The sequence below is a fragment of the Pituophis catenifer genome, unplaced genomic scaffold (assembly GCF_029215685.1).
Source record: "Pituophis catenifer annectens isolate HBS135680 unplaced genomic scaffold, rPitCat1.0.hap2 SCAF_9, whole genome shotgun sequence".
NCBI classification, from domain to species: domain Eukaryota; kingdom Metazoa; phylum Chordata; class Lepidosauria; order Squamata; family Colubridae; genus Pituophis; species Pituophis catenifer.
The window spans coordinates 5,295,515-5,322,516 of record NW_027256889.1 but is presented as its reverse complement, the minus strand read 5'-3'; the positions used below and the strand labels follow the sequence as shown (position 1 = coordinate 5,322,516).

The 27,002-nt window shown below is 45.0% G+C and overlaps 1 protein-coding gene across 6 annotated transcripts; it reads left to right on the top strand.

The window, feature by feature from the left end:
• Positions 1-1,057: 1,057 nt before the first annotated feature.
• On the top strand, positions 1,058-21,038 carry POU2F2 (POU class 2 homeobox 2). Of its 6 annotated transcripts, none has more exons than XM_070949452.1 (14): positions 1,058-1,130; positions 4,403-4,437; positions 4,547-4,603; positions 7,435-7,554; positions 10,329-10,434; positions 11,010-11,101; positions 11,561-11,722; positions 11,881-12,022; positions 12,969-13,117; positions 14,610-14,786; positions 15,602-15,668; positions 16,277-16,448; positions 18,480-18,553; positions 20,689-21,038. In XM_070949452.1, the coding sequence occupies exons 1-14, from the start codon at positions 1,073-1,075 to the stop codon at positions 21,036-21,038; spliced, it is 1,761 nt and encodes a 586-aa protein (XP_070805553.1). In that variant the 5' UTR covers positions 1,058-1,072. The 6 variants fall into 6 exon arrangements, with proteins under 6 accessions (XP_070805553.1, XP_070805556.1, XP_070805555.1 ...); XM_070949454.1 differs by lacking the exon at positions 18,480-18,553 and adding an exon at positions 9,587-9,796 and having other exon boundaries at positions 1,070-1,130; positions 11,609-11,722; positions 20,689-20,728; XM_070949453.1 differs by lacking the exon at positions 18,480-18,553 and adding an exon at positions 9,587-9,796 and having other exon boundaries at positions 1,070-1,130; positions 20,689-20,728.
• The last annotated feature ends 5,964 nt before the right edge of the window (positions 21,039-27,002 follow it).

Below are 27,002 nucleotides of genomic sequence, written 5' to 3'. Positions count from 1 at the left end.
TTTTTCATTTGTTGGTTTGGTACAAGTCATGTTACCTAGATTTGGCACATAATAGAGCCCTGGTGGAGCAATGGATAGAGTTCGATCCTAACCAGCTCCAGGTTGACTCAGCCTTCCATCCTTCCAAGGGGCCTGGTGGCTCAGCAGACTAATAGCATTATGATTAACACCAGCTGTCTGCAATTACTGCGAGTTCAATTCTCACCAGGCTCAAGGTTGACTCAGCCTTCCATCCTTTCTAAGGTAGGTAAATTGAGGACCCAGTTTGTGGGGGCAATAAGCTGACTTTGTATAAATATACAAAAGTATGAAGGCTATTGCTTAACGCATTGTAAGCCGCCCTGAGTCTCTGGAGAAGAGCGGCATATAAATCAAATTTTTTTAAAAAAAAGGTTGATAAAATGAGGATCCAGTTTGTTGGGGGCCCTAGGCTGAAACTGTAACCACTTAGAGCAGGGGTGTCAAACTCAAGGCCTGTGGGCTGAATCCGGCCTGCAGGGTGCTTAGATCTGGCCCGTAGGACCACTCTGGAAACAGTGAAGGTCCAGCCCACAATGCCTCTGCTAGCAAAAATGGAGCTCGGATGGACCACGCACAGCCCTCATGAGCTCTGTTTTTTGCCGCAACGGCCTCCTGCAGCCGTCTGCCAATGAAAACGGAGCTCCCAAGTTCCGTGCGTGGCCCTCCCGAGCTTCGTTTTTGCTGGCAGAGGGTTGCAGGAGGCCGTCGCAGCCAAAAATGGAGCTTGGGAGCCTGCTGGCAGAGCGCTCAGGCCGCCACAGGCGCCCCCGACACGAGTGACATTGAGTTGGCCATGCCCACCCCACAGCCCCCCCCCCGAGGTCAAACACAACCCTGATGCGACCCTCAATGAAATCAAGTTTGACACCCCTGGCTTAGAGAGAGCTTGTAAAGCACTATGAAGCAGTATATAAGTCTAAGCGCTATTGCTATTGGCACTGATTTCTGGCCCCACTTACCTTCTGTGTATCTTTATCAAAACTCATCTGCATTTTCCTTTCCTCTCCATTTTTTTTTTTTTGGTTCCTTCCTTTTTCTCACAGAAGTAAGAATGTCTAAGCCCTTGGAACTGGAGAAGGTGCGCCTGGAGCTGCAAGAAGACCACACAGGTAAATTGGTTGGATGGGAAGGATAAGAATGTATGTATTCATTAACAAAAAGGCTCTTGCGGAGGCTGGGTGAAATGAGAACCCCCCTTTCCCTGCAGTCTCTGCAGCGGTGGCCTCTTTGAAGCTAATTCATTTTCTTTCTCCTTTTAAATGTAAGAAGGTATTAAAAATACAGAATGCAAGTGAATAAATAAATAAAGAAGATCCCTGCAGGGTCAGTCTCCAGCTTTTCGTTAGAGAGTCTTAATAGAAAAGTCAGGAACCCAGAAATTGGCTTTTTTATACATAATTTTCCCCCAGTCATCTTCAAGATATAAAGGAGCCATTAGGCCTAATAAATAGTATTAATATACTCCTGAGACAACTCGGTGCTACTGTATTGCATTAGCCAGTTCTGGACATGGATCAGAATTAGTATCCGAAGTAGTAGATGAAGGGGAACAAGAGAAAATGATGAAGAATGGAAGGAAGGCTTCTCGGTGCACTGAAAAACAAAGCATTGGGGGGAAAAAAACTATTAAAAGTTACTGTCCTGGGAAAGATAAGGAACTAAGCAAAGGAGAATGGACCAAAGAGAAGAATCAGGCAACGTTTCGTATAAAGTATTGTTATTCAGGAAGGGCAAGCACTGGCTTGATAACCCCAAATCTGATGCTAAATTGAACATCCAACAATTGAAAGAAGCTGTGCTTGACACAGGGTAGATGGAGAGCCCTTGCCTATAAAAGTCACCAAGAATCGGATAGGACTAAATGGTTAAAAACAAGCCAAATGACCAATTGTTATTCATTGGTTTGGGTGCCACTTCAGCAATTGAAGCATTAACAAAAAAATCTCCCTTTGGGACACCATTACCAAATAAATAAAATAAGTATTAAAAGGAGATGCTGCCACAAAGAAGAGGGATCATGTCTTGGTAAGGCCACACTTGGAATACTGCATCAATTTTGGTTGGCACGATGTAAAAAAGATGTTGAGACTCTAGAAAGAGGGCAGAGAAGAGCAACAAAGGTGATTAGGGGACTGGAGACTAAAACATATGAAGAACGGTTGCAGGAACTGGCATGGCTAGTCTAGTGAAGAGAAGGACTGGGTTGACATGATAGCAGTGTTCCAATATCTCAGGGGTTGCCACAAAGAAGAGGGAGTCAAGCTATTTTCCAAAGCACCTGAGGGTAGAACAAGAAGCAATGGATGGAAACTAAAGGAGAGAAGCAACCGAGAACTAAGGAGAAATTTCCTGACAGTTAGAACAAATAATCAGTGGAAAACTTGCCTCCAGAAGTTGTGAATGCTCCAACACTGGAAGTTTTTAAGAAGATGTTGGATAACTATTTGCCTGAAGTGGCGTAGTTTCCTGTCTAAGCAGGGGGTTGGACTAGAAGACCTCTAAAGTCCCTTCCAACTCTGTTATTCTAGTCTATTCTTCAAAGTACCAGAGGGCAGGACAAGAAGCAAAGGATGGACACTAATCAAGGAAAGAAGCAAACTGGAATTAAGGAGAAACTTTCTAACAGTGAGGACAATTAACCAGTGGAAAAGCTTGCCTCCAGAAGTCATGGATGGGTGTTCCATCACTGGAGGTTTTTAAGAAGAGACTGCATAGCCACCTGTATGAAATGGTACAGGGGCTCCTGCTTGAGAAGAGGGTTGGACTAGAAGACCTCCAAGGTCCCTTCCAGCTCTATTCTGAAGGAAGAAAATAACGCAATTCTGCTTCATTGGGCAGCCCCATTCTCTTGTGCAAAGCGAAGCTGGAAGCAAGTGCTTTGGGACTCTTGGATTGCCAAGAATGGGATTATCCCAATTCTGGATGAGACAAGAATCACCTCTGGCTGGGAAGGTGGGACAGATAAAGATTGCTCCAAAAGAAGGTGTTGAAGGGGATGAGTTAGGGGAGGAATGTTCGGAGAACCACTTGTTCCTTCAGCCGGAAAATATTCCCCACTCTATTTTAGAGAAAAGAAGAATAGTAGAGTTGGAAGGGACTTTAGATGTCTTCTATCTAGCCCATCTCCTTGCTCAAGCAGGAAATCTTATACCATTTTAGTCAAGGGGCTGTCCACTCTCTTCTTAAAATCCGCCAGTGATAGAGCACCCACAACTTCTGGAGGCAAGTCATCCCACTGATTAATCACTCATTAAATTTCTCCTCCGTTCTAGGTTGCTTCTCCCCTTGATTGGTTTCCATCCGTTGCTTCTGTGCTGCCTTCAGTTTTCTTTGTAGGATAGGTTGACTCCCTCTTCTTTGTGGCAACCCCTCAGAACCCTGCCGTCACTGCTCTCACAGAAGTACCACATTTCAGAATGATTCTTAAACTAATCGGAACATTAACAAGACCACACCAATAACTTGTGAATGAGGAACAGCGATGCACGATCACACAAATACTTAATACTTTCACAGATCAGCCTTGAAGGATCATCTATCTATATCTAAATACAAATAATGTAAATGAATTGGGAACGGTTGGAGGTGACAAAAATAATGATTGCTTCCTCTGTTTCTTTATCGGCACTATCAAAATTATCAGGGCCATAACAAGATCTTGTACACTGATCTTGTTTTTGGAGAACGAAGCGTGTGAACTCAAAATATACTCGGCAATACATTATATTCTAGGCATTTTTCCTCATTTTTTATTCCTTTTTTTTAATTTTTTTAATTTATTTTTTTTAATTTGATTTATATGTCGCCCTTCTCCGGAGACTCAGGGCGGCTTACAATGCGTTAAGCAATAGCCTTCATCCTTTTGTATATTTATACAAAGTCAGCTTATTGCCCCCACAACTGGGTCCTCAATTTACCTACCTTAGAAAGGATGGAAGGCTGAGTCAACCTTGAGCCTTGGCGAGATTCGAACCCTGCAGTAATTGCAGGCAGCTGGTCTTAATAACCAGCTTAATAACAGGGTGCCTTAAACCCCTGTACTACCAAGGCTCTTTTTGATGTGTCGCTCTGGAGTCTGTTATCTATCCCAATGTATGGGGGGTTATCCGTGGCCCAGAGCCAATGATTCAGCTATTGATATAACACTGCAGAATTGTAGAAACATCTTCACCAGAAATTCAAATTCTTCCAGTTACTATAAGCGGCAGAAGTAGGCGCAGGATGTATCAAGGAATATGAGAAAGAAACAAATGGATCAGCCTCTGTCTGAGGATTTATTATGGAGATTGAGAGATGGGTGGATTGTTCAGATCAAGTTGGCCATTCTTGAGATTCTTTTAGTTTGGACCCTATGTGGTGAATTTAACTTTTTTGCTTCTAGATACAGAAAGAAATGGACCTGACACAAACCATCAGGTGAGAACATTTGGGCAGGAGCAGTGGGAGTAAGGAAATAGTTATACCCTGAAGTGGGCCACAGTCTTAGAGTGCCAGTGCTGAAGTTGCTTCGTGTTTTCCCTTCCAGACTCAGCAGAGCAAACCTTCCCCGTTCTCCCCATCCCCAACCATCACGGGCACCAAGGTAAGTCCCACTTTTTCCTCTGACTACCTACAGATCCACGAGGTGGTGTCATTTCTTCTCAGAATTCCCAATGTTTCTCAACCTTTGACTACTTTCAGATGGGCGGACTCCAACTCCCAGAATTCCTCACCAAGCATTTCTGGCTGGGGAGTTCTGGGAGTTGAAGTCCACCATCATTTAAAGTTGAGGAAGGTTGAGAAACATTGCTCTAAAAAGGCATCTGGCATTCAGATTGGCTTGGACTGACCCTGGGTCAGAAGCTGTGTGGAGGTGGGCTTTAATTTCAGCCCAGGACAGAGGAAAATGGTGGATTCTTGAGGGATGAGGTAATAGGAGTGGTCACCTTTTGTTCTGGGGAATTCTGGGAGTTGAAGTCCACCCATCTTCAAATTGCCACAGTTGAGAAACACTGGTCTAAGCCAGGGGTCTCCAACCTTGGCAACTTTAAGCCTGGTGGACTTCAACTCCCAGAATTCCCCAGCCAGCAAAGCTTTAAAACTAACTGTGTACTAAGTCTTTATAACCAGCTCAACAAACATCTTATTTGTCAGCGATTATATACATCATCTTTTTAAATCTTGGAGGTATGATAGAAGGAAAGGTCACAGGCCATAATTCAGCACCCCAGTTTTTAAACTGCCTCTCTATCCTTGTCTGACTCTAGGGTCTGTTAAGCTTTGAAATGTGACCAAAACCCTTGACGCTTGCTTGAAGGATGCTATGAGAAGTCTGTAAACTCTCTCTCTGCGTGTCTGTTTAGCTGGATTAATCACTTGCATTTTGATTAACTGATTGCACAGAAAAAATTTGCATATTGCCCAAACCACAATCTGTTCCCTTTCTCTCTCTCTCTCTCTCTCTTTTTTTTTGAGACATAGAATTAGATAACTTCAACGCTCAACTCTTAACATAATTTTAAAAGTTGCACTTTCTGCAATATTGCAAACGATTCTGGGTGGCCCTTCAAGCTGCCCACTCCCCTGGAAATCCTGAAACTCCCCCTCCCAAGAAAGGCCAGAGCCAGGCATTGCAGGTCAAAATCGCGCTGACAAAGAAAGACCCCCCAATGGGAAGTGCCCTGCGCTTTTGTTATCAGCCTGATAGGAACTTCTGAATCAAGGTTTGGTTTAAGGGGGGAATTCCCTGCGCCCCAACCCTGGCAGCAAAACAGGAAGCCAAGTAACGATAAAACATCTTGCACTGGTCAGTGGGCGGGATATGAATGTATTGTACTGCATTATTTCTCATCCCTACAAAGAACTCCTTACTAAATATCTGCAGGGTAGCAGAGATTTTAACTTTGCAGGATTTGGATCCCCTTGCTTGGAATTCCTCAAGTCGAAGTACACATGATCTTGGCTGCAGTTGAGGGTCTCCACTGAATCACCCCCTTCGTTTCCCTGCTGGGATAGAGAGCTCAATCTCTCCAGTACAGGATCCTTCCGACAACTGCCCCGTTTCCTTTCTTGACCCTTGGTTCTAGTGTGAGACATAACTATTCGGTTCAGATGAGGGAGCTTCAGGTTTTTTTAAAAAAAAAAATACAAGAAAGGAGCCATCTGTCTTTGTAATAATGGAGTTTGGGCACAGGAAGAAAACACTAGAGTCAGAAAGAGTTTTTCTATGTGGAATTGGAAAGCAAACGGCCTTTATAGGTAGTCCTTGGCTTACAACCCCCATTGAACCCCAGATCTCTGTTGCTAAGCGAAACATTTGTTAAGCAGTTTTGCCCCATTTTATGACCTTTCTTGCCATGGTTGTTAAGTGAATCACTGCAGTTGTTAAGTTAGTAACACGGTTGTTTAAGGAATCTGGCTTCCCCATTTGACTTTGCTTGTCACAAGGTCCCAAAAGGTGACCTGGGGACACTGCAAACCGTCATAAATAAGAGTCAGTTGCCAAGCATCTGAATTTTGATCGCGTGACCCTGAAGCTGCTGCAACGGTTGTAAGTGTGAAAATGGTTCTAAGTCACCGTTTTCAGTGCCGTTGTAACTTTGAACGGTCACTAAACGAACTGTTGTAAGTCGAGAACCATCTGTTTTATGGTTGATCACTACACTCAGCCAGATGTTCAGACTGGACTTGACATTTTTATTTGCCTATCGGGTCCTTCCCAAGCATCTGGGATAGGCAGCTGTGAATATTTGATGGTATTAGAAATTTATTTATTTATTTATTTATTGCGATTTATATGCCGCCTTTCTCCCTAGGGACTCAAGGCGGCTTACAAAATGACAACTTCAATATAAATCACAATACAATACCAAATTAAAATCAGTAACCCAATTAAAAAACAATGTAAAATTATACCAGTGTACCCCCAAACGGATCAGTTTAATTGGCGAAAGAGCCACGTCTTCAGCTCGCGACGGAAGGAAAGAAGGTCGGGGGCTGTCCTGAGCTCAATGGGCAATCCATTCCAAAGGGTCGGGGCTCCCACAGAGAACGCCCTCCCCCTGGGGGTCGTCAGCCGACATTGTTTGGCCGACGGCACCCTGAGGAGGCCGACTCTGTGAGAGCGCACAGGACGATGGGAGAACGGCTGGAGATGGTCCTGCAAGTACCCCGGGCCTAAGCCAAAATATCGTCGCAGGATGTAAGCTGTTCCGAGTAAAGCTGCCTTTTGCAATTGACTGAGGGTGATTTTGTCAGTGCTGATGAAGTTCAGATGTTTTATAATTGCACGCAAGGTGCCTATTACTATTACTCTATGTGGGTAATCTGCAGTTAGGTCCACAGTCTAAGACTGGTGGAAACTCAACAATTCAATAAATAGTAATTAACAATTAATCGATAATTCAATTCAAAATTATGATTATTCCCTTCCAGATCAAAGCTGAAGACTCTACAGAAATGCCTCCAGCTCCAGCCCCAGCTCCAGCCCCTCAAGCTCAGCAGCCGCACCTACCCCAGGCTCAGCTAATGTTAGCGGGCAGCCAACTGGCTGGGGTAAGTGCAACAGGCAGTCTCTGCAGTTGACCCTTGGGTGAAGCGAGGTGAGGTGGAACAGAACGGGATTGAAACCTCTTGAATGATTTCTACCCCGAGTATTGCCATCAAAGGTTGAAGAAAGTGGAGGAGGGAGCTTGCAATCCATGCTGGCAAAATTCAAAACATTCGCTGTAGGATTGGCAATAGCGATAGCACTTACACTTATATACCACTTCACGCTGCCTTACAGCCTTCTCTAAGCGGTTTACTATGTCAGCCTATTAATAGCCTCAGCAATCTGGATCCTCGGAAGGATGGAAGGCTGAGTCAACCTTCAGCCATCGAACTGCCAAACTGAGCCATCGAACTGCCAACAGTTCGATTCTCAGCCTTGAGAATTGAACTGCCAAACTGCGAGCAGTCGGCAGTCAGCAGAATTAGCCTGCAGTACTGCATTCTAACTACTGTGACACCATGGATCATACAATACGACTTTCTCCTAAAAGGAGACTCTCCATGCTAAACATAGTTAAATGGTTTATTGTGATCTAGACGTTACTTACATAGACGTTCATATAAGTACAGGTAGTCCTTGACTTACGGCGACAATTGAGCCCACAATTTCTGTCGTTAAGCGAGACATTTTGTTGAGTGAGGTTTTTTTTCCTTTTTACAACTTTTCTTGCCACCAATTCCCGCAGTTGGTAAGTTAGTAACATGGTTGTTAAGTGAATCTGGCTTCTCCATTGACTTTGCTGGTCAGAAGGTTGGAAAAGGGGATTGTGTGACCCTTGGACGCTACGACCGTCATAAATATGAGCCATTTGCTGAATTTTGATCACGAGACTGTGGGGATGCTTGCAATGACCATTAAGCATGTAAAACGGTCATCTAAATCACTTTTTTCAGTGCCTTTGTAACTTTGGTCCCTAAACAAACGGTCGTAAATCGGGGTCCACTTGTAATCCTCACAACAAGTGGTCTATATCACATTGGGAGGGGTTGTCTGACCCACACAAGGAACGGAAGGAAATGGGTCGTTTTGGAGCCCCACATTCTCTTCAGTTGTGAATGTTAGTGCTCTCCTGAGATGGATGGAGGCCGGGGAAACAGATGGAAAGATCTCAGCCTCTGCCCCAAAGGTTGCTGGAGAAGGAGATGCCATTCCACCCTGCGTAGTAAAATTCGGCTGCTGCCTCCCTCTTAGCAGCAACCCTCCCTTGTCCCTCCCGTGCCTTTTCCAGTGGACAAGGAGGAATCCAACAGGTACTTTGGCTTTCCCTGAACCTCCACGCATGACAATGAGCAACACAGCCGCTTCTCTCCCACCTGGCCAAGTTCTCCATGGTGTGTGTGAGTCCAGACTCTGGCAAAAGAAGAAATGCATGGCTGCCTACCTGAGGAAGTTTCTGGCTCTTTGCTGAGGGCAGGGAATGTAGTTGACTAACTTGCTCCTTCCTTCCTTCCTTCCTTCCTTCCTTCCTTCCTTCCTTCCTTCCTTCCTTCCTTCCTTCCTTCCTTCCTTCCTCCCTCCCTCCCTTCTCTGATCCTTCCTTCTTCCTTCCTTCTGATCCTTCCTTTCTCCCTCCCTCCTTTCTTTCTCTGATCCTTCCTCCTTCTTTCCTTCCTTCCTTCCTCCCTCCCTCCCTTCCTTCCTCCCTCCCTCGCTCCCTTCCTCCTTCCCTTCTCTGATCCTTCCTTCTTCCTTCCTTCTGATCCTTCCTTTCTCCCTCCCTCCTTTCTTTCTCTGATCCTTCCTCCTTCCTTCCTTCCTCCCTCCCTCCCTCCCTCCCTCCCTCCCTCCCTCCCTCCCTCCCTCCCTTCCTCCCTTCCTTCCTTCCTTCTCTGATCTTTCCTTCTTCCTTCCCTCTGATCCTTTCTTCCTTCCCTCTGATCCTTCTTTCTTCCTTCCCTCTGATCCTTCCTTCCTTCCTTCCTTCCTTCCTTCCTTCCTTCCTTCCTTCCTTCCTTCCTTCCTTCCTTCCTTCCTTCCTTCCCCTTTGCCTCCTGCTTGCTGCCCGCCCTGCCTGCTGCCTCCTCTCTCATACAGCTGACTGCCCTGATGCCCGCCCAACAGCAGCTGCTCCTGCAGCAGGCGCAAGCACAGCTTTTGGCGGCTGCTGTACAGCAATCTAACGCTGCTGCCGCCGCCGCCGCCTCCGCCTCCTCTCAGCAACCTGGGGCTGAACTGCCAGCACCACAGAGCCAGCCCCAGGCGCCCCAGCTGGCCTTGTCCCAACCAATCCAACTCACGGCACAGGTAAGGGCTTGTGCACGAAGCAGGGCGCTTTGCAGGGCCGGCCAGCCACAAGAGGTTCTCTGCATTGCCAGGCCACTTTTCCTTGGAAGGGGAGACGGTCACTCCTGGGGGGGGGCAGGGGGGTTTCAAAGGAAAAACTGGTTCTCGGATGGCCTGAGACATGGTCTGCCTTGCATTGTCCATTGAAACTGGTCCCTTAAGCCCAGCGGTCTTCAACCTTGGCAACTTTTAAGACTTGCGGACTTCAACTCCCAGAATTCCTCAGCCAGCTTTGCTGGCTGAGGAACTCTGGGAGTTGAAGTCCGCAAGTCTTAAAGTTGCCAAGGTTGGAGACTCCTTCCCTAGCCATCACCTCTTTTCTGGGAAGCTCCCGGCAGCCATGGTTCCAGGGGAGAAAAGTGCTCAGTGGCCTCAGGGCAAGTATAATTCTCAGGAATCTCTTAAGAAGTTCAACCGCGTTGGAAATTGGGTAACTGCACTGTGTGTAGATGTTTTTTCACCCTGTTTCTCCTCCCGATTCGTTTTCTTCTAGGATATCCAGCAGCTGCTGCAGCTCCAGCAGTTAGTCCTTGTCCCAGGGCACCCTCTCCAGCCACCTGCACAGTTCCTGCTGCCACAGGCCCAGCAGGGACAGCAAGGTGAGGAGATAATTTAAAAAAAAAAAAAAGCATCCCTCCTTTATTATTTTAAGAAACAACTCGAGGTGGCAGACATACCTCATACTTCTTCTTCTTCTTCCTATTTCCCACACCATAACAACTCTGTGAGGTGGGTTGGACTGAGAGAGAAAGATTAGTCCAAAGTCACCCAATTGGCTTTCATGCCTGAGGTGGACTAGACCTCACCGTCTCCTGGTGATTGGCCCAAAGCCACCCAACCAACTTTCATGTCTTACGACTAGAACTCGCTATCTCCTAGTGATTGGCCCAAAGTCATCCAGCCAATTTTCATGCCTAAGGCAGGACTAGAACTCTCCACCTCCTGGTGATTGGCCCAAAGTCACCTGGCCAACTTTCATGCCTAAGGCAGGACTAGAACTCACCGTCTCCTGGTGATTGGCCCCAAAGTCACCCAACCGGCTTTCATGCTTAAAGCCGCACTAAACTTCAAGCTGTTGCTGCTTATGGCTTAACTGGGTTGTAACTTGGCACACAAAGAACCAAAATATGTTGGGTCTCTTCAGAGAGAAACTCGAGCCTTTTCCTCCCCACAGGGCTGCTTCCGACACCAAATTTATTTCAGCTACCTCAGCAGAATCCAGGGAGCCTCCTGCCGAACCAGCCTCGTGCAGGACTCCCAGCACAGGTGAGCAAAGAAGGAAAGAAGGGTAGGTGTAAAAAAGAAGAAAAGAAAGAAAGAACGTGTAAAACATTCATTGAGGTAAAAGAAGGAAATAAATAACCATGCAAATATTTTGGCTTTCCCTCTTTTTTTTTCTTTTTTAGATGAATTATACTGCTTCGTTTTCTCCAGTATTAAATCAGTTGCGAGCGTTTAATTTTAAGCCCTGAATCTCAGAGGGCAAATTCGTCCATTCCTAACCCGCCAAACACTGAAAGTTGTCAATGACATTTGCAACTCATGAAGGGAGGGAGGTGCCTCCCATCTTGGCCCAGGCGTAGCAATCGCTATTCAATAAATTAATAAATTATCAAGGTTATTTCTCCCCTTGAGTTTGGTAATACAGCCTGCCTGGACTTGTGTGTGGTGGTCCTTCTGGATCTCTTGGATTCCCATTTCTTTGATTTCTTCCTCTTTTTCCAGCAAGTGACTCGGCCTGGCCTCCCCGAGTCCCACCTCACTCACTCACAGCCGCCCAAATGCCTGGAGACCCCTTCTCACCCTGAGGAGCCCAGCGACCTGGAAGAGCTGGAGCAGTTTGCTCGCACCTTCAAACAACGGCGCATCAAACTGGGCTTCACGCAGGTAAACCTCAGAATGCTTGGCTCAGATGAGGAAGAGTAAGATGTAGCTCTCCCTAATGAAAGGAGAAGAATTATGTGCAGGGAATTGTGAAATACAGGCAGCCTTGGCATTCTCTCAGTAACCGCTTCTCTCCCTTTTCTTCCCTCCATCCTTCACAGGGTGATGTGGGGTTGGCTATGGGGAAGCTTTATGGGAATGACTTCAGCCAAACAACCATCTCGCGCTTTGAGGCACTGAACCTCAGCTTCAAGAACATGTGCAAACTCAAACCACTTCTGGAGAAATGGCTGAATGATGCTGGTAAGGAAAGACAGTGGAGTGTGATTCAAGCCGAGTCCTGCTCAGGGTGACCAACCTGGGAGTGGGATAATGTTAAGAATGCCAGAGAAGAAAAGAGAATTTGGTCAAGGAGATGATTGTTGAAAGTTGCAGTGAAGGTAACAGAAAAGAGCCAACTGCATTCACACACACAAGCTATTGCTCCAGTTTGGGTCACCACGATATAAAAAAAGATGTTGAGACCCTGGAAAGAATGCAGAGAGGAGCAACAAAGATGAGAGAAATAGAGGCTAAAACATCTAAAAGACTTCCAAGGTGCCTTCCAACTCTTGTTATTCTGTTATTCCATTTTTTTAAAAAAAATTGGGCTTTCCTGCCATTGGTAGCCCAGATAAACAAGCTTAGCCTGCTGTGGGGAAGCCAGCGAATCGTGGCTCAGTCAAAAACCATAGTTTAGCACGAGGTAGGGGGCCAAGCGACAGCCTTCATGGTCTGAGCCTGACAGGAGGAAGAAAGGGTAGCACAATATAAGCAGGACTGAGTGGTGGGAATTACGGCACCATAAAGAGCGTATTATGTTCCAGTGAGAAACTTCGTTCTTGTTTGCTCCATCAGCATATTCACACATGGTTCCGATTAAGTGGGAGAGAAAAGTGATGCCATTTCTGGAGAGGATGAAGGTTAAGGAAAGGAGGCATTTGAAAAGAGATAGATGGAAAGAGAAGAGAAGTCATATAGGGCAGGCGCCCCCAACCTTAGCAACTTTAAGACTTGTGGGCTTCAACTCCCAGAGTTCCTCAGCCTGGCTGAGGAACTCTAGGAGTTAAAGTCCACAAGTCTTAAAGTTGCCAAGGTTGGAGACCCCTGGTATAGGTATATGTGGAGGTTGGAGGCCCCTGGTATAGAGGATGTGCTTTATGAGTGTTACTCAAGAGGCAATTAAATGTTTCTCCTCAACTTGTTACAGAGACAATGTCCGTGGACTCCACGCTTCCCAGCCCCAACCAGTTGAACAGTCCCAACCTTGGCTTTGATGGGCTGCCAGGCCGACGTCGCAAGAAACGGACTAGCATTGAGACCAATGTCCGCTTTGCATTGGAAAAAAGCTTTCTAGCGGTAAAAAGTTCCCTACCAAGCAACCCGCCTTCCCTCGTCCCTTCCCTCCCCAAATTATTATCAGTTGTGCCGTGCAGTGGAGAAGTAACTTGGGTGAAGTTTTAACCTGTGCTGCCTTCTTCAATGCTTCCATTTGAAGTGTTCCATTTAAAACTGATTTCATATACCCTGTTTCCCCGAAAATAAGACCCAACCGGAAAATAAGCCCTAGCGTGATTTTTCAGGATGCTCGTAATATAAGCCTTACCCCCAAAATAAGCCCCAGTTAAGATTGTCAGCCAGATGGGTGCATTTAGTACCGTATTTCCCCCCCCCAAATAAGACCTAACCAGAAAATAAGCCCTAATGTGTCTTTTGGAGCAAAAATTAATATAAGATTCGGTCTTATTTTCGGGGAAACATGGTACTTATTTAAAATATTTATATAGTTGCCTATGTTATAGTCCTCGATTTACAACCATTTGTTCTGTGACTTTGAAGTTACAACAGTAATGAAAAAAGTGACTTACGACCATTTTCCACATTTATGATCATTGCAACATCCCCATGGTCACGTGACCAAGATTCAGATGTTTGGCAACTGGCTCCTATTTATGACAGTTCTGTCTTCCAGGTCATATGATCACCTTTTGTGACACTTTCTGACAAGCAAAGTCAATGGGGGAAGTCAGATTCACTTAACAGCCGTGTTACTAACTTAACAACTGAACACTAACCGATTCACTTAACAACTCTGGCAGGAAAGGTCGTAAAAGTGGGCCAAATCTTGCTTAACAACTGTCTTGCTTAGCAACAGACATTTTGGGCTCAATTGTGGTCGTAAGTCGAGGACTACCTGTAACCAACTACAAGCTGCTGTATAGACCATTTTATCCATTTTGTCAGACTGTTAAAAGAATAGTTCCCTGTCCTGCTGCATGATGTTCACTTCTCGCTAGGACCGGATAGCAATGGCACTTAGACTTATATACTGCTTTACAGTGCTTTACAGCCCTCTCTAAGCGGTTTACAGAGTCAGCACATTGCCTCCAACAATTTGGGTCCTCATTTTACCGACCTCGGAAGGATGGGAGGCTGAGTCATCCTTGAGCCGGTCAGGATCGAACTGCTGGCAGCCGGCAGAGTTAGCCTGCAATGCTGCATTCTAACCACTGCACACTAAGGGAGGGAGGGAAGGTGGGAGGGAGGAAGGACGAAAGGAAGGAAGGACAGAAGGAAGGAAGAGCAATAGCACTTAGACTTACATACCGCTTCACAGCCCTTTACAGCCCTCTCTAAGCGGTTTACCGAGTCAGCCTATTGCCCCCAAGAATCTGGTTCCTCATTTTACCCACCTCGGAAGGATGGAAGACTGAGTCAACCTTGAGCCTGGTGAGATTCGAACTGCCAAATTGCAGGCAGCCAGCAGTCGGCAGAAGTAGCCTGCAGTACTGTACTCTCACCACTGCGCCACCGCGGATGTCGTTCTTACACTTCTATCTTCCCCCGTCAGAACCAGAAGCCTACCTCAGAGGAGATCTTACTTATTGCCGAACAGTTGAACATGGAGAAAGAGGTGATTCGTGTCTGGTTCTGCAACCGCCGTCAGAAGGAGAAACGGATCAACCCTTGTAGCTCTGCTCCCATTTTGCCTGCCCAGAGCAAACCTGCTGGCTACAGTCCTCACATGGTAAACTCCCACTTTTCCCTCATACGTGATCGTCTGTCTCGGTTGACCTCTCTGGTGGCTTTCCCAGGGGACACTGACATTTGCAAGAGTCCCTCGAGGGACACGTCTTACATTATTTTTGCCCACTCGGAAGTCTGAGAGTTCAATCCTAGGTAGCGACAGATACTTCTCTCCCTAAGGTGCGAAGGAAAAATATTTGCTGTGAACTCTGTGTAGGTGTCAGGAAGGGCATCCGGCCAGTAAATGCTCAACTCCATTCAGACATCCCGATTCTACCCCAGTTAGGGACTACAGGGTCATAAAGCAGGACCTATCAGTGCAGGTTCTTTATTCGTGTCAGAAGCACCTTCAAATTATAGACATACAACGTTCAACACTGAACAAATAAACCAGTGCAGGTAAACACTCCACCCACCCCCAACTGCATGCCATTTCCATCTGGGGAAATGCAATCCTATGGAGAGCTAAGCTTGGGAAATCCTCAGTATTGACTGGTCCATGAACCTACAGCTACTTGATCATGCTGACGTAGTGGTTAAGCCAAATGTGCCTCTCCATCCAGACTCCAACAGCTTCCAGGCCCTGGGACAAGGCCTGGCAGCATCTCTTGGTCAGCCAGGGGTTCAGAGATACAGTTGGTTGTCCTCTTTGTGCTGCCCACTATGGCTGATGCCATCTCCTCCATTCAACAAGTCTTAAGTAGCCCTTTTGGAAAACCTTTCCTGCCCCCTGGTGGTGGAAGAGAGAAAGCGTGCTACCATTATCTACATCCGTTATGTCCGTGACAGATTCTTGTCTCTATTTTTGTTCCTCAGGTGACCAGCCCAGGCACCGGCACAGGTTTGCCCCTCTCCCAGGCTTCCAGTAGTCTGAGCACAACAGGTACACACTCCCCCCTTCATTTTTCCTTTCCTTTATTTCCCTTTGGAATACTTTACCGGGGTGGAATGATGAGAGCTTGTTGAGACTGTGTATTAAATTGACGCTGTTAAGCACAGGAACATAAGTGCATCCTGATCTTTGACCCACAAAGGGTTCCAACCTTTGTTGGAACAAATTGTGATTTGTTGAACAATCTCAACGAATTTTTGAGAATTGTTTGAGACTCTGGATTTTAAGAGACCAAAATTAGGGATTGATCGTGCTGAATGCCTGAAACCGGGGGAGGTGAGGGGGGGGGGGCACCTGGTTTCAGACTTTGGGGATCAGGTGATCACCTTTTACAACCTTCTCACAAAGTCAGTGGGGTAGCCAGATTCCCTTAAGAACTGTGTTATTAGCAAAAATTTGCAAGGACGCCCTTAAGATCCCTGGCAAGAAAGGTCGTATAAGGGACATAAATCGATTTAACAACTGTCTTGCTTAGCAACTGGAATGTTGGGCTCCACTGTGGCCATAAGTGGAAGACTACCTGTGAAGGCAGAAGACTTCGCTTGGGCTTCCTCTGCGTGAAGCTCTCATTTTAACTTCCTGTTCTTCTTTTGGGACAGTTACTACCTTGTCCCCAGCAATCTGCTCCCTAACCCCCAGTCGGACAGCGGTTGGAGCAGGGGGCACCGCCCTCAACTCGGTCACGCCACCCCCAAGCAACAGCACAAATCCCAGTCCCCAGAGCAGCAGCCATCCAGCTCTCAGCTTGCAAGGCCTGAATCCCAGTACGGGGTAAGTGGCAAGACTGGGAACGCTTTTGGAGGGTTGAGTTCCTGCAGAGGTTGGACTGCGACTCTCTGTGGAGCTTCTTTAACACCCCCTTGACAGAAGAACAGAGTTGGAAGGGACCTTGGAGGTCTTCTAGTCCAACCCTCTGCTTAAGCAGGAAACCCTAAACCATTTCAGACAAGCCTCTTCTTAAAAACTTCCACTGTTGTTGCACCCACAACTTCTGGAGGCAAGTCGTTCCCCACTGATGAATTGCTCCAACTGTCAGGAAATTTCTCCTTAGTTCTAAGTTGCTTCTCTCCTTGATTGGTTTCCACCCGTTGCTTCTTGTCCTGCCCTCAGGTGCTTTGGAGAATAGATTTCCCCCCCTCCTTTTGGGGGCCCTCAAATACGGGAAGACTGCTATCATTTGAGTCACGGGGACTAACTTCTGGGTTTCTTTCTTTATCTAACATATTTATGTAGCCACCTAACTCATACAAAAATGATGCTGGGCAGCTTACAACATTTAAAAACCCACCAAATTAACTCCCCCTCCCCCCCCCCCCATGGCAGCAATAATATAATCAAATCAAGTTGCTCTTGATTGGTCCCGTCTCCGTTGGGGATTCCCTGCCCATTTACAAAATTAGGTTTGTTAGGACCTTTCAGGGTGTGGAACAATCATACGTTGAGAGGAATGATACTCCATAGAGAAGGGACCTCCACCGTGAAGGCCCTTTTTGGTGGTCCCACCAGATGTACATTCCTAATCGATGGGACCTGTAACATGCCCTGCCTTCTCATCCTTCATTTAAGGTCCCCAAACCATGTTTTAAAAAAGAGGTTTGGGATTCATAACCGTTCTTCAGATCTCTGCTTTTACATTGGAGCTTATTGTATTTATGGGTTTAATTCTTTTGGTGAATCTTGAATCTCTATGCCACTTCAGTAGGGGACGTGGTGGCTCAGTGGCTAAAACACTGAGCTTGTCAATCGAAAGGTCAGCAGTTCCAGCGGTTCGAATCCCTAGTATTGCGTAACCGGCTGAGCTCCCAGCTTCTTGTCCCAGCTTCTGCCAACCTAGCAGTTCGAAAGCACATAAAAAATGCAAGTAGAAAAATAGGGACCACCTTTGGTGGGAAGGTAACAGCGTTCCGTGCGCCTTTGGTGTTGAGTCATGCCGGCCACATGACCACGGAGACGTCTTCGGACAGCGCTGGCTCTTTGGCTTGGAAACGGAGATGAGCACCACCCCCTAGAGTCGGAAAATGACTAGCACATATATGCAAGGGGAACCTTTACCTTTACCTATGCCACTTCAGTAACTGATAGGGTAATAAGTAGGTAAATCAACCAATGTGAAGGGAGAGAGATTATGATGTGTTAAATGTACAGTATTTGCCGCCTATCTTGCTATGAGTCTACTCTAGGCAGCTTGCAAGAATAAAAAGGAAAAAAAATGAAAAGAATATAACGGAACAGTAGTAAGATAATAGAACGATAAAACAAACCATGAAAAATAGCACAGCGAAAATACGTCAAAATCATAACTGAAAAAGATGGACTGGTGGAGAACAGAAGGGGAGGGAGGTGGAATCTGCCATCAATCCAGCAGCCACCTCCAGAATGGAAGCCCGTTATTTGAACCCCAGGCCAACCGGCAGAGCCAGGTCTTTAGATAGAAGGGTGGGGGCAGATTTTACCCTAGAGCAGGGGTGGGGAACTATGGGCCTTTTATGACTTGTGGACTTCATTTCCCAGAATTCCTGAGTCAGTCATGCTGGCTGAGGAATTCTGGGAGTTGAAGTCCACAGGTCATAAAAGGGCCATAGTTTCTCATGCTGGCTGAGGAATTCTAGGAGTTGAAGTCCTCTGCCCTGGAGGAAAAGATATAAAATCTACACTGACTCAACTATTGTAAGTTGGATCCTACTGATACATTCCTGGGCACACCGGAGAGGAAAAAAAATGGGTATGGGGGTGACAAGAGCACAATCATCTTTGCCACCCCAAAGCCCCCACTTTAACTCACTGCCTTTGATTTGATTGCAGAAGCACAGTGCTAGGGGTGAATGCAGGGTTAAACCCAGCGCTAATGGCCACCAACCCTCTGGCCACCATACAAGGTTTGTGAAAGAAAAGACAAAAAAAAACCCCATGGTGTCGTGGCTGCCATCCACTCCACTGGCTTGCTGGCGTGAGAGAAAAAGTATGTGAAGGAACGGATGTGAGTTTGTAGAGGTTGCATGTTGGGCTCACAGCATCTGCAGATTCCTGTATGTCTGGCCAAGCTTGGAAGATACCTGCTTGTGTGTTGGGGTGGTGGTGGTATAATAACTATGGATCCTCTTAATGACCGCAACAATTTATGGGTGTAATTCCAGGCTCATTTATGGTCGTAAATTGAGGACCATCTGTAAGGACCAAGCCTTGTGAAAGGGGCCATAGACTTGACTGTTTATCCCCCACCAGCCTAGAAGAATAGAATAGACAGGGATGTCAGAAGCAGCTGAGACATCCAGGACAAAAGAAAATGCATAAATGCTGCCTATATTTAAAGTGTATCCAGGGGTGGGATTCAGCCGGTTCGGACCGGCTTGGGCCAACCGGATGCTAATTTTACCTCTGGTTCGCTGAACCGGTAGTTGCAAGGAATGGCTGGCCCGGCTCACCCTGCCCCTCCCCGCCCCTCCTAGGAGTCTCCATATGGCCCATTTTGGGTGCCAGGTAAGTGCAGCGCCTGCACGGAGGCTCTGGGAGGGGGAAAAATGGGCCTACCAGAAGAACTGGAAGTTTCCAGCCTCCAGAGCCCAGGAGAGGCCTCTGGAGCCTGGGGAGGGCGAAAATGCCCCCCCCCCCACCATGGGGGACTAGGCCACACCCACCATGGCCACACCCAGCCAGCAAGCGGGCAGAGAACTGGTTGCTAAAATGTTTGAATCCCACCCCTGGGTGTACCTCATATTAGAAGCCAACGGAGAAGGTTACCTATCAGTTTGGGGTAAGGTATCCTCCACATGTGTGATTTATCCAAACCCATCGATTCCGTTTAATTTTTTTTTTTTTCTATTATAATTGTAAACCACCAGAGTCACTTTGGAATCGGGTGGCCCTTAAATCAAATGAACAAATAACAGGGATGATCCCAGTTGTGGATCTCTACCCTGGAATTAAACAGGAGAAACTGTGGAGATCCCTATGGGAAGGTTGGAGGTTGGGCTTGGCAAGACAGAGTGATGACACAGTATCATCCACAAGAGCGACCACCCCTGGTGTGGAAAAGCTGATTTATCTGGGTTCTTTTTTTTCCAGCCAGGACCTTGGTATGAAACCTGATCGAAAACAATCCAGATAAACTGCTTCACTTAAGATCCTTTGCAGTTGTTTAAGACTGTGCAGATAGAGATTGTCTAATCCGGTGCGTTAGAGAGAGAGCACGCCATTTTCTCTTTCAAGGAGGCATTGACTGAATTACGCCTCTCTTCCCCACCGCTTGGTCTGACCCAAGACGCGAGATTGCTTGTGAGCTGGTGTGCAAGGGTAATACAGGCGTGTGAGTGTGCAGCCAGTCGGTGGAGTCCCTCACACCCTCCTCTCATTCATCTTGAGGGCTTTCTCCATTCCATCTTGAATTTGCACACAGCAGAAGCCTTCACGCTCCATTACATGCATCCTTCACCTCATATATGCTAACCATTGATTGTGCAACCTGTCTTCCCACACCGTGCGTCTTTTCCGTGTGAATCATGTTGGGGGAGAGAAATGACAGAGCTGTCAGAGGACAAAGAAGTGCCTTTTCAATTATACCTGTCTTTTTGACAGTCTCCAAAAAGGAAGCCTCTAAAAAAATTTTTTTTTGCTTGCAAAGATAAGAATGGTTTCCTGTGAGTGGTGCGATGGCCTAGAGGTGGAGCTCTCGCCTCACCATCAGGAGGCTGTGAGTTCAATCCTAGAGGCAGATATCTCTCTCTCTCTGGGCACGATGAGAATATATCTGCTGAACAAAGCTCCACATTGGAGACAGGAAGGGCATCCGGCCAGTAAACCCTCAGCTCCATTCAGTTGCCCAGACTCCACCCTGCAAGGGATTATGGAGTTGTTAAAAGAAGATGATAAGAATGGTTTCCTGCAAGATTATCCTTCAAGAGGGCAATCTTGGCACTGTGTCTCATTTGGACCAATTCTATATTGATCCCAAGGCCAAGGATGGGAAGTCATTGCAGATGTGGTCTAACCAACTTTTTTCTCTCTCTTCATGTAGCCCTGGCCAGTGGTGGAAGCCTGCCAATTACCAGCCTTGATGCCAGTGGTAACTTAATCTTGGGTACCACCGCAGGCACAACTGGAAGCCAGAGCATCGTGACCTCGCCGCTCTTCCTCAACCACGCGGGCCTGCCTTTGCTGAGTGCTGCCCCCGGAGGCGTGGGGCTGGTGTCAGCAGCTGCTGCCGTAGCTGCTTCTATGCCTAGCAAGTCCCCTACCCTGACTTCCTCCTCCTCCTCTTCCTCTTCCTCCTCCTCTTGTTCCTCATGCAGCTCCTCCAGTGACATGGCGCAGACAATGGGGCAAGTTGGACCCGGATCCACTGAACCGGATGCCAAGACGGAGTGAGGACTCAGGCGCATGCATCCACGCTGCCTTTTCTGACATGGCGGGGGTAGCCCGGAGTGGACGTACAAACCGACACATGAAACCAAAAAAAAAAAAAAAAAACCCCAAGCAAACCAAAACCACCAAAACCAAACATAGAAATGTCAGCAACAGCCAAACGAAAACAAAAAACAAAAAAACCAACAACCAAAAAATAAGCAAAGAAGCAAAGCAAAAAGGGGGGGGGGGAAAGGAAGAAACCAAAAAACAAAAGTTCCCCAAACCTTTGGCATTCATTTGTTTTTCCCCTCTGCAAAAGGTGACAGTCGATGGTCTGTTTGATTTTTTTTAATGATTTATCTTTTTTTTTTCATCTGCTCGTTTCCTGGACAGTATCAGAAGGGAAACCAATAAATGGGGATATTTTTTTTGTAAAAAAAAAAAAAGAAAAAGAAAAAAATACTTTTAAAAGAACCTTTAAAAATCCTTAAGGGGAATACAGATCTCACACCAAAAATCACCAGTTCTAGCTTCACCCAAAGCTTTTTACAAACTTTTCTATCTTCAGTGTCTGGTCGAATGTCTTTCAAAATGCTTTTATTTATTCTTATTTATTCTTTCTCTTTTCCTTGGATCCGGAAAGGGTTGGGCAGGAAAAGAATGGATTGATTTAATTTCAGGATCTTCCTATAAATATTTTCTTTATTTTTTAAATGGTTAACAAATGTTTCTGCTTTTTTTGCGCTCTCTCTCTTTTTTTTTTTCTTAAATGAAACAAATAAGAAGCTTTATACAAATAGGGGGATTCTTATAAGAAATGAAGGCTAGGATTTTCAAAGGCAATAATGAAAATCAGACACCGGGTTCCCACTCTGGAAACTGGTTTCTCGATTGATGTCCTGCAATGAGTTATCTTTTAAAATTATTTCTGCTCCTTCTTGTTTGCAAAGAGGTTATTTAATTAATCAGCCCGGGGATAGGCTCCACCAAAGGAGTTGGTGATCAAAAAATTCAGATTACTTGCCAGCTAAAATCTATATTGCCAGTAGTTCTCTGGGGCTTGAAGCAAGAAGAAGGTGGGGAACCATTTTACAAAATTTCTTTGTTGAAGACTCTCCTCCTGAGATATGGATACACATTGCAAGCATTTAGTGCATCAAAACCCAGATATTTGCAATGCCTGTTTCTGTCTCTCTCAAAAAAAACTCCCTCACTCCTACAGTAAGGATGAAGGAGTTACATCCGGTTGGAATTATTTTATTACTATTAGCAGGGCTACTCAGAGGGTATATAACGTAAGTACTTTTTGCAGGACAAGAGGCATTATTGAAAGTCACAGTCTTCAAATTTTTAAGGATGGACAGCACTAAATCTATGCTTTTTTTCTATCGGCTTGAACCTTTTCTTTGCCAGTTTTAATTTTCTATTGAGCTTAGCGGGGGGGGGGGATTGTTTTTAATTGGTTTTGCCTGGGGTTAGTATCAGGGGTTATTTTTCTGAAAACGGGATGTGTGGTTTTTTATTTTTATTGTTATTATTATTTTTATAGCTGTGTTCTGAAAAAAAAAATACTCATATTCCAGTGCCTGACAAAAACCAAAACAAAAAAAAATGGGAATTTCAGCATTCTTTACATTTTTCAGAAAAAAAAACCAAAAATTGATAGACATCACTACAGAAAACACCAAAATGAAGACCACTGGGGAATATAAATAAAAGCAAAGACAGAAGAGGGATAAAAAAAAAAATCTTCTCAAGAAAGTGGGTATCACAGAGACTCGGAGGCGAGAGAAACTTTTAACCAAAAAGAACCAACCATGCGAACAAAAGAAGCTAAAATGAATAACCACAAGAAACTTTTAAATGAAGAAGAAAGGATGAAAAAAATGTGTGGGAATAAAAGGGACATCTTTACTTTCTCTGGTTAAGACAAAATGGCTCAACCGTCTTTCTCTGTCCTGATTAAAAAAAAATACCTCATGGAAAGTTGTGTTGAGAAGCCAAGATTTTATAAATGGCAAAGAGACAAATAAGTAAAACCAAATCAACTGAAGTGGGAGGGCAAGATCAGAAGATCCTGTGACTTTCTCCCAGAAGTCTAGAAAGCTTTAAAAATGGCTTCTCAAAACACTGATTTTATTTTATTTTTTAAACTTCTTTTTTTTGTACATTTCTTTTCTTGGTCTTTGGTTTCATTTTAAACTGGATGGTTTGGGATCTTTTTTTATATATGTTGAGTGGGTTAATTGATGTTTTGGGGGCTCTTTGAATGTTTGTCGTTTATTTTCAAACTCCTGCGAACCAAAGTTTTGCTGTTGCAGAGAAGGAAGTTAGCCATGGCATACTGCGATCTGGTAGAAAACAAAAAACCAAACCAAAAGGACAGAGTTAAAAAAAAAAAAAAAGATAAACAAGCAAACAAAAAAAGTACTTTGAACCTTTCTTAAAGGACAGAAACAAAAAACCCTCAACCTCATTTTATCTCCTGCTTTTGCTGTGCTCTAACGTTCAGGTGGGTTTGAGATAACAAAAGAAAAAAAAATACTGTGAAACTTTCCAAAAACAGAAACAAATCAACAACAAAACAAAACAAAACAAAAAAAAAACCCAGGAAACACCTAGTTTAAAAGACTGACTTGAAAAAAAGGAAAAGTTTTCATCCCATTCTGTGCGTGAGTGAGAGAGAAACGCCAAGTATTTATTCAGCCCTTTTAAGATTTTCAGTTATGGTATAATGGTGGACATCTGAGGGAAAAAAAAAAACATTGGAGAGAAATATTTCTCTCTCTTTCTCTCCCTTTCTCTCTCTCTCTTTCTCTCTCTCTCTCTCTCTCGTGCTACTGAACGTGTTTCTAGGTGGAATGTAACTGTTTTAGTGATCTTTGTTATTTTCCTTTCATTTTTACTTTTTTTGGGGGGGTATCTATTTTTTTTTAATAGAGAAAATTCTATGTTCCGCTTTATCGCTTCTTACTGTATTAAGAAAAAAAGACAAAAAACAAACGCTAAAGGTTTGCAACAAAAAAAAAGATAAAAAAGGGAAAAAAGGAAACAAAAAACAAACAAAAAAAATACCAAAAACCAAAATGTGTTTTTTTTTTCTTTAAAAAAAAAAAAAGAATTGATTCTAGACCAAAAATGACCCTATCTCCATGCATGGAGCTGAGTGGTGGCTGAATGGCGTGGAGGGAAAAATTTTATAGGGCAAGTAAGGATGTTGGGAAGTAGGTTAGATTGCTGTCAACCTGGAGATGAGGAGGAGCAGCAGCTGTTTCAGAAAGATGAAAAAGGTTTGAAAAAGGGGGTGCCTGGTAATTGCTCCCTCTTTTGCCTTCAAAAAACCAGCCAAAGGTTTGACCGGAGTGAGACAGAAGAAAATATATATACACAAGCAGGTTGTAGATATGATACCTCTTTTTAAAGGTTGGCTTTAACTTTAGGAAAGGAAATATGGGAGAGACATCTAAACCACGGGGGACATCGCTCTCTCCCCCTTCCCTCCCAAATGGCTGATTATATAAGATGTGAAACATAAAAACTAATTTTGCTGTAGGGATGCTTGAGGTTGATGGATCCAGAGCTAAAAAATGGCCTGATCTTTAGTTTTAAATTGGCCGATGATTTTATTGATAGGTCAAAAGTCCATAACCAACTGTACCTCTCTAGTCCACATACTTCTTCAACTGGCTGGTTTTTAAGAAAAAAAGAAGATGCTTAAAAAATAGCTGCATCTTTCTGTTCTGCTGAGCTCCCCCACTCCTAGGAGTTTTAGAACGAGGAAATAAAAGTAAAACCAAAGCTGTCAAACCAAATATTTGCTCACATGCCTCCGTGCCAGTGCCTGTCCCAGGGTTGGGTGGGGGGCACGAGGGAGGGAGACAGGCTAACCACCCCCCCTCCCTCTCCTTACAGTGCCAAGACATCCACCACAAGGCTCTTTGGAGATAGCCCGCCATATACCTCATATACTTTAATGATAAACCAAATAGAAAAGCTTTATTAAGGGTGTGTGCCGTACAGGTCTGTTTGGGGCGGTGGGGGAAATCGGGCGCAGCATTCCTCTCAGCCCCATGGTGGGAAACCATCCGTAGGACAGCCCAGGTCCAATGAAATCTGATCTATTAAGCTTCTAGGGTTCCGGGGGTGACGTTTGATCTGGAAAAAGGACGACGTGGTTAGGATGGAACCGTGACAAGGACTGAAGACTGCATCCACAAAGACGTGAGAAAGAAGGAAAAAGAAAAAGAATTAAAAAAAGACACACTAGGGGCTGGACATTGCTCTGCGTGGGCCTCGCTTCCCCGATGTAACTGGCACTTTGTACATCAGGGTTAAACTGGAGGATAGCTGGAATTCAGCTGTGATGCAAGAGCATTTTTTTGTATCGAAGAAAGTTGAAGCTGGGCTTTTTTGTTTCTAGCTGGGACACGAATCTCCCTTTAGAAACCTTGACTGGGACCATGTTCGGGTCCAATTGGAAGGTCCTCTGCCTTCCATGAACTGGCTTCTCCAGGTTGCTCTCTTATCAACTCTGACCGGTGTTGAGGTTAATGTGAAAAAAAGGGAATCTCGTTTATATGCCCAGGAAAGTCGGTCAGTTTGATAGCGCCTAGAGGAGTGGATCAAATGGGCTGGCCTTTTGCATGAAGGATGCTGCACTAGAACCCAGTTTCTTGCCGACACCACCCCAACATGACTGGCCTGTTGCTGTAGCCGACCTGGGGAGCAGTGGGAAAATCGTGTGATAACTTTGCCAAAGGTAGTTAGTTCCTAGTATTCATTTTTTTTTTTACATTTTTAATCTTCCGGGGTCTGATCCTGTCTTGTTAATTTATTTGTAACTGTGGGGCTTAGAAGTGACTTGAAAAAAAAAAAAATGATGATGATGATGATGATAATGTAACAAATATTCTGAGTGCTTTTTTAATTTGTTCTTTCATTTGGTTCTGTCGTGGTTTTGTGTTTTTTTTCCCTGTCTTTTTTTAAAATTAAAAACAAAAAAAAAAACAAAATAAAAATCTTGCAACCAAAGACGAGTTGAAAAGAAGTTGAGAATCTGTTATGGTGACTTATTCGTGGCACAGAGCTTGCAGACCACAGGAGGGAAGGAAAAAATGGTGGATCAGCAACCTGGCACCTGAAAACAGTGTTCTGTCCGCAGATACATCTTCGCCAACCAGTTAGGCCCCAAAGGTATTACTGGAAGATAATGTGATCTACAGCCGATTGCAGGACAGGTAGTCCTTGACTTATAACCATGATTGAGACCGTTGCTAAGCAAGGTGATTGTTAAATAAGTTGTGCCCGATTTCACAACCTTTTTTTTTTTTTTGCTATGGTCATTAAGCAAATCATTTGAAGCACAGTCATTAAATGAATTTGCATGCCCCCATTGACCTTGCTTTTCAGAAGCCGGCTGTGAAGTTCACAAATGTCAATCATATAATCCCAGGATGTTGCAACTGTCATAAATCCACACGAGTTTCCAAGGGCCTGAATTTTGATCATGTGACCACAGGGATGCTGTAATGGTTGTAAGTACAAGGACTGGTCGTCTCTTCTTCAGTGCTGTCATAACTGAACAGTCTCTAAATGAATGGTTGTAAATTGAGGACTACCTGCATATATTGTGATTTACCACTTCCATTACTGTGACGGATCTTTTCATGAGAACAATAGTGCTTATAACGTCTCCACATTCCAAATGTGGTCATTCGTCCAAAACTCTTCTGGACCCCTATTCTAAAAGATCAAAAGTATTGGAGGGAGGAAAAGGCTGCCAATCTTACCTCCCATCATTGACCACTGATGTTCTCCGTTGCTATGCTGCTCTATCCAAATGTTCCCATTAAGCCATTTAGCAGCATTGCCCCTAACCTTTTGCGTGACGTTTCTTTCCTTTTTTGCTGCAAAACCAACTGAGGATAGATAGTGGAGCTGAAGAGCGGAGGCTGACTTGGCACTCTTGCATTGGGTCCCTGGAGA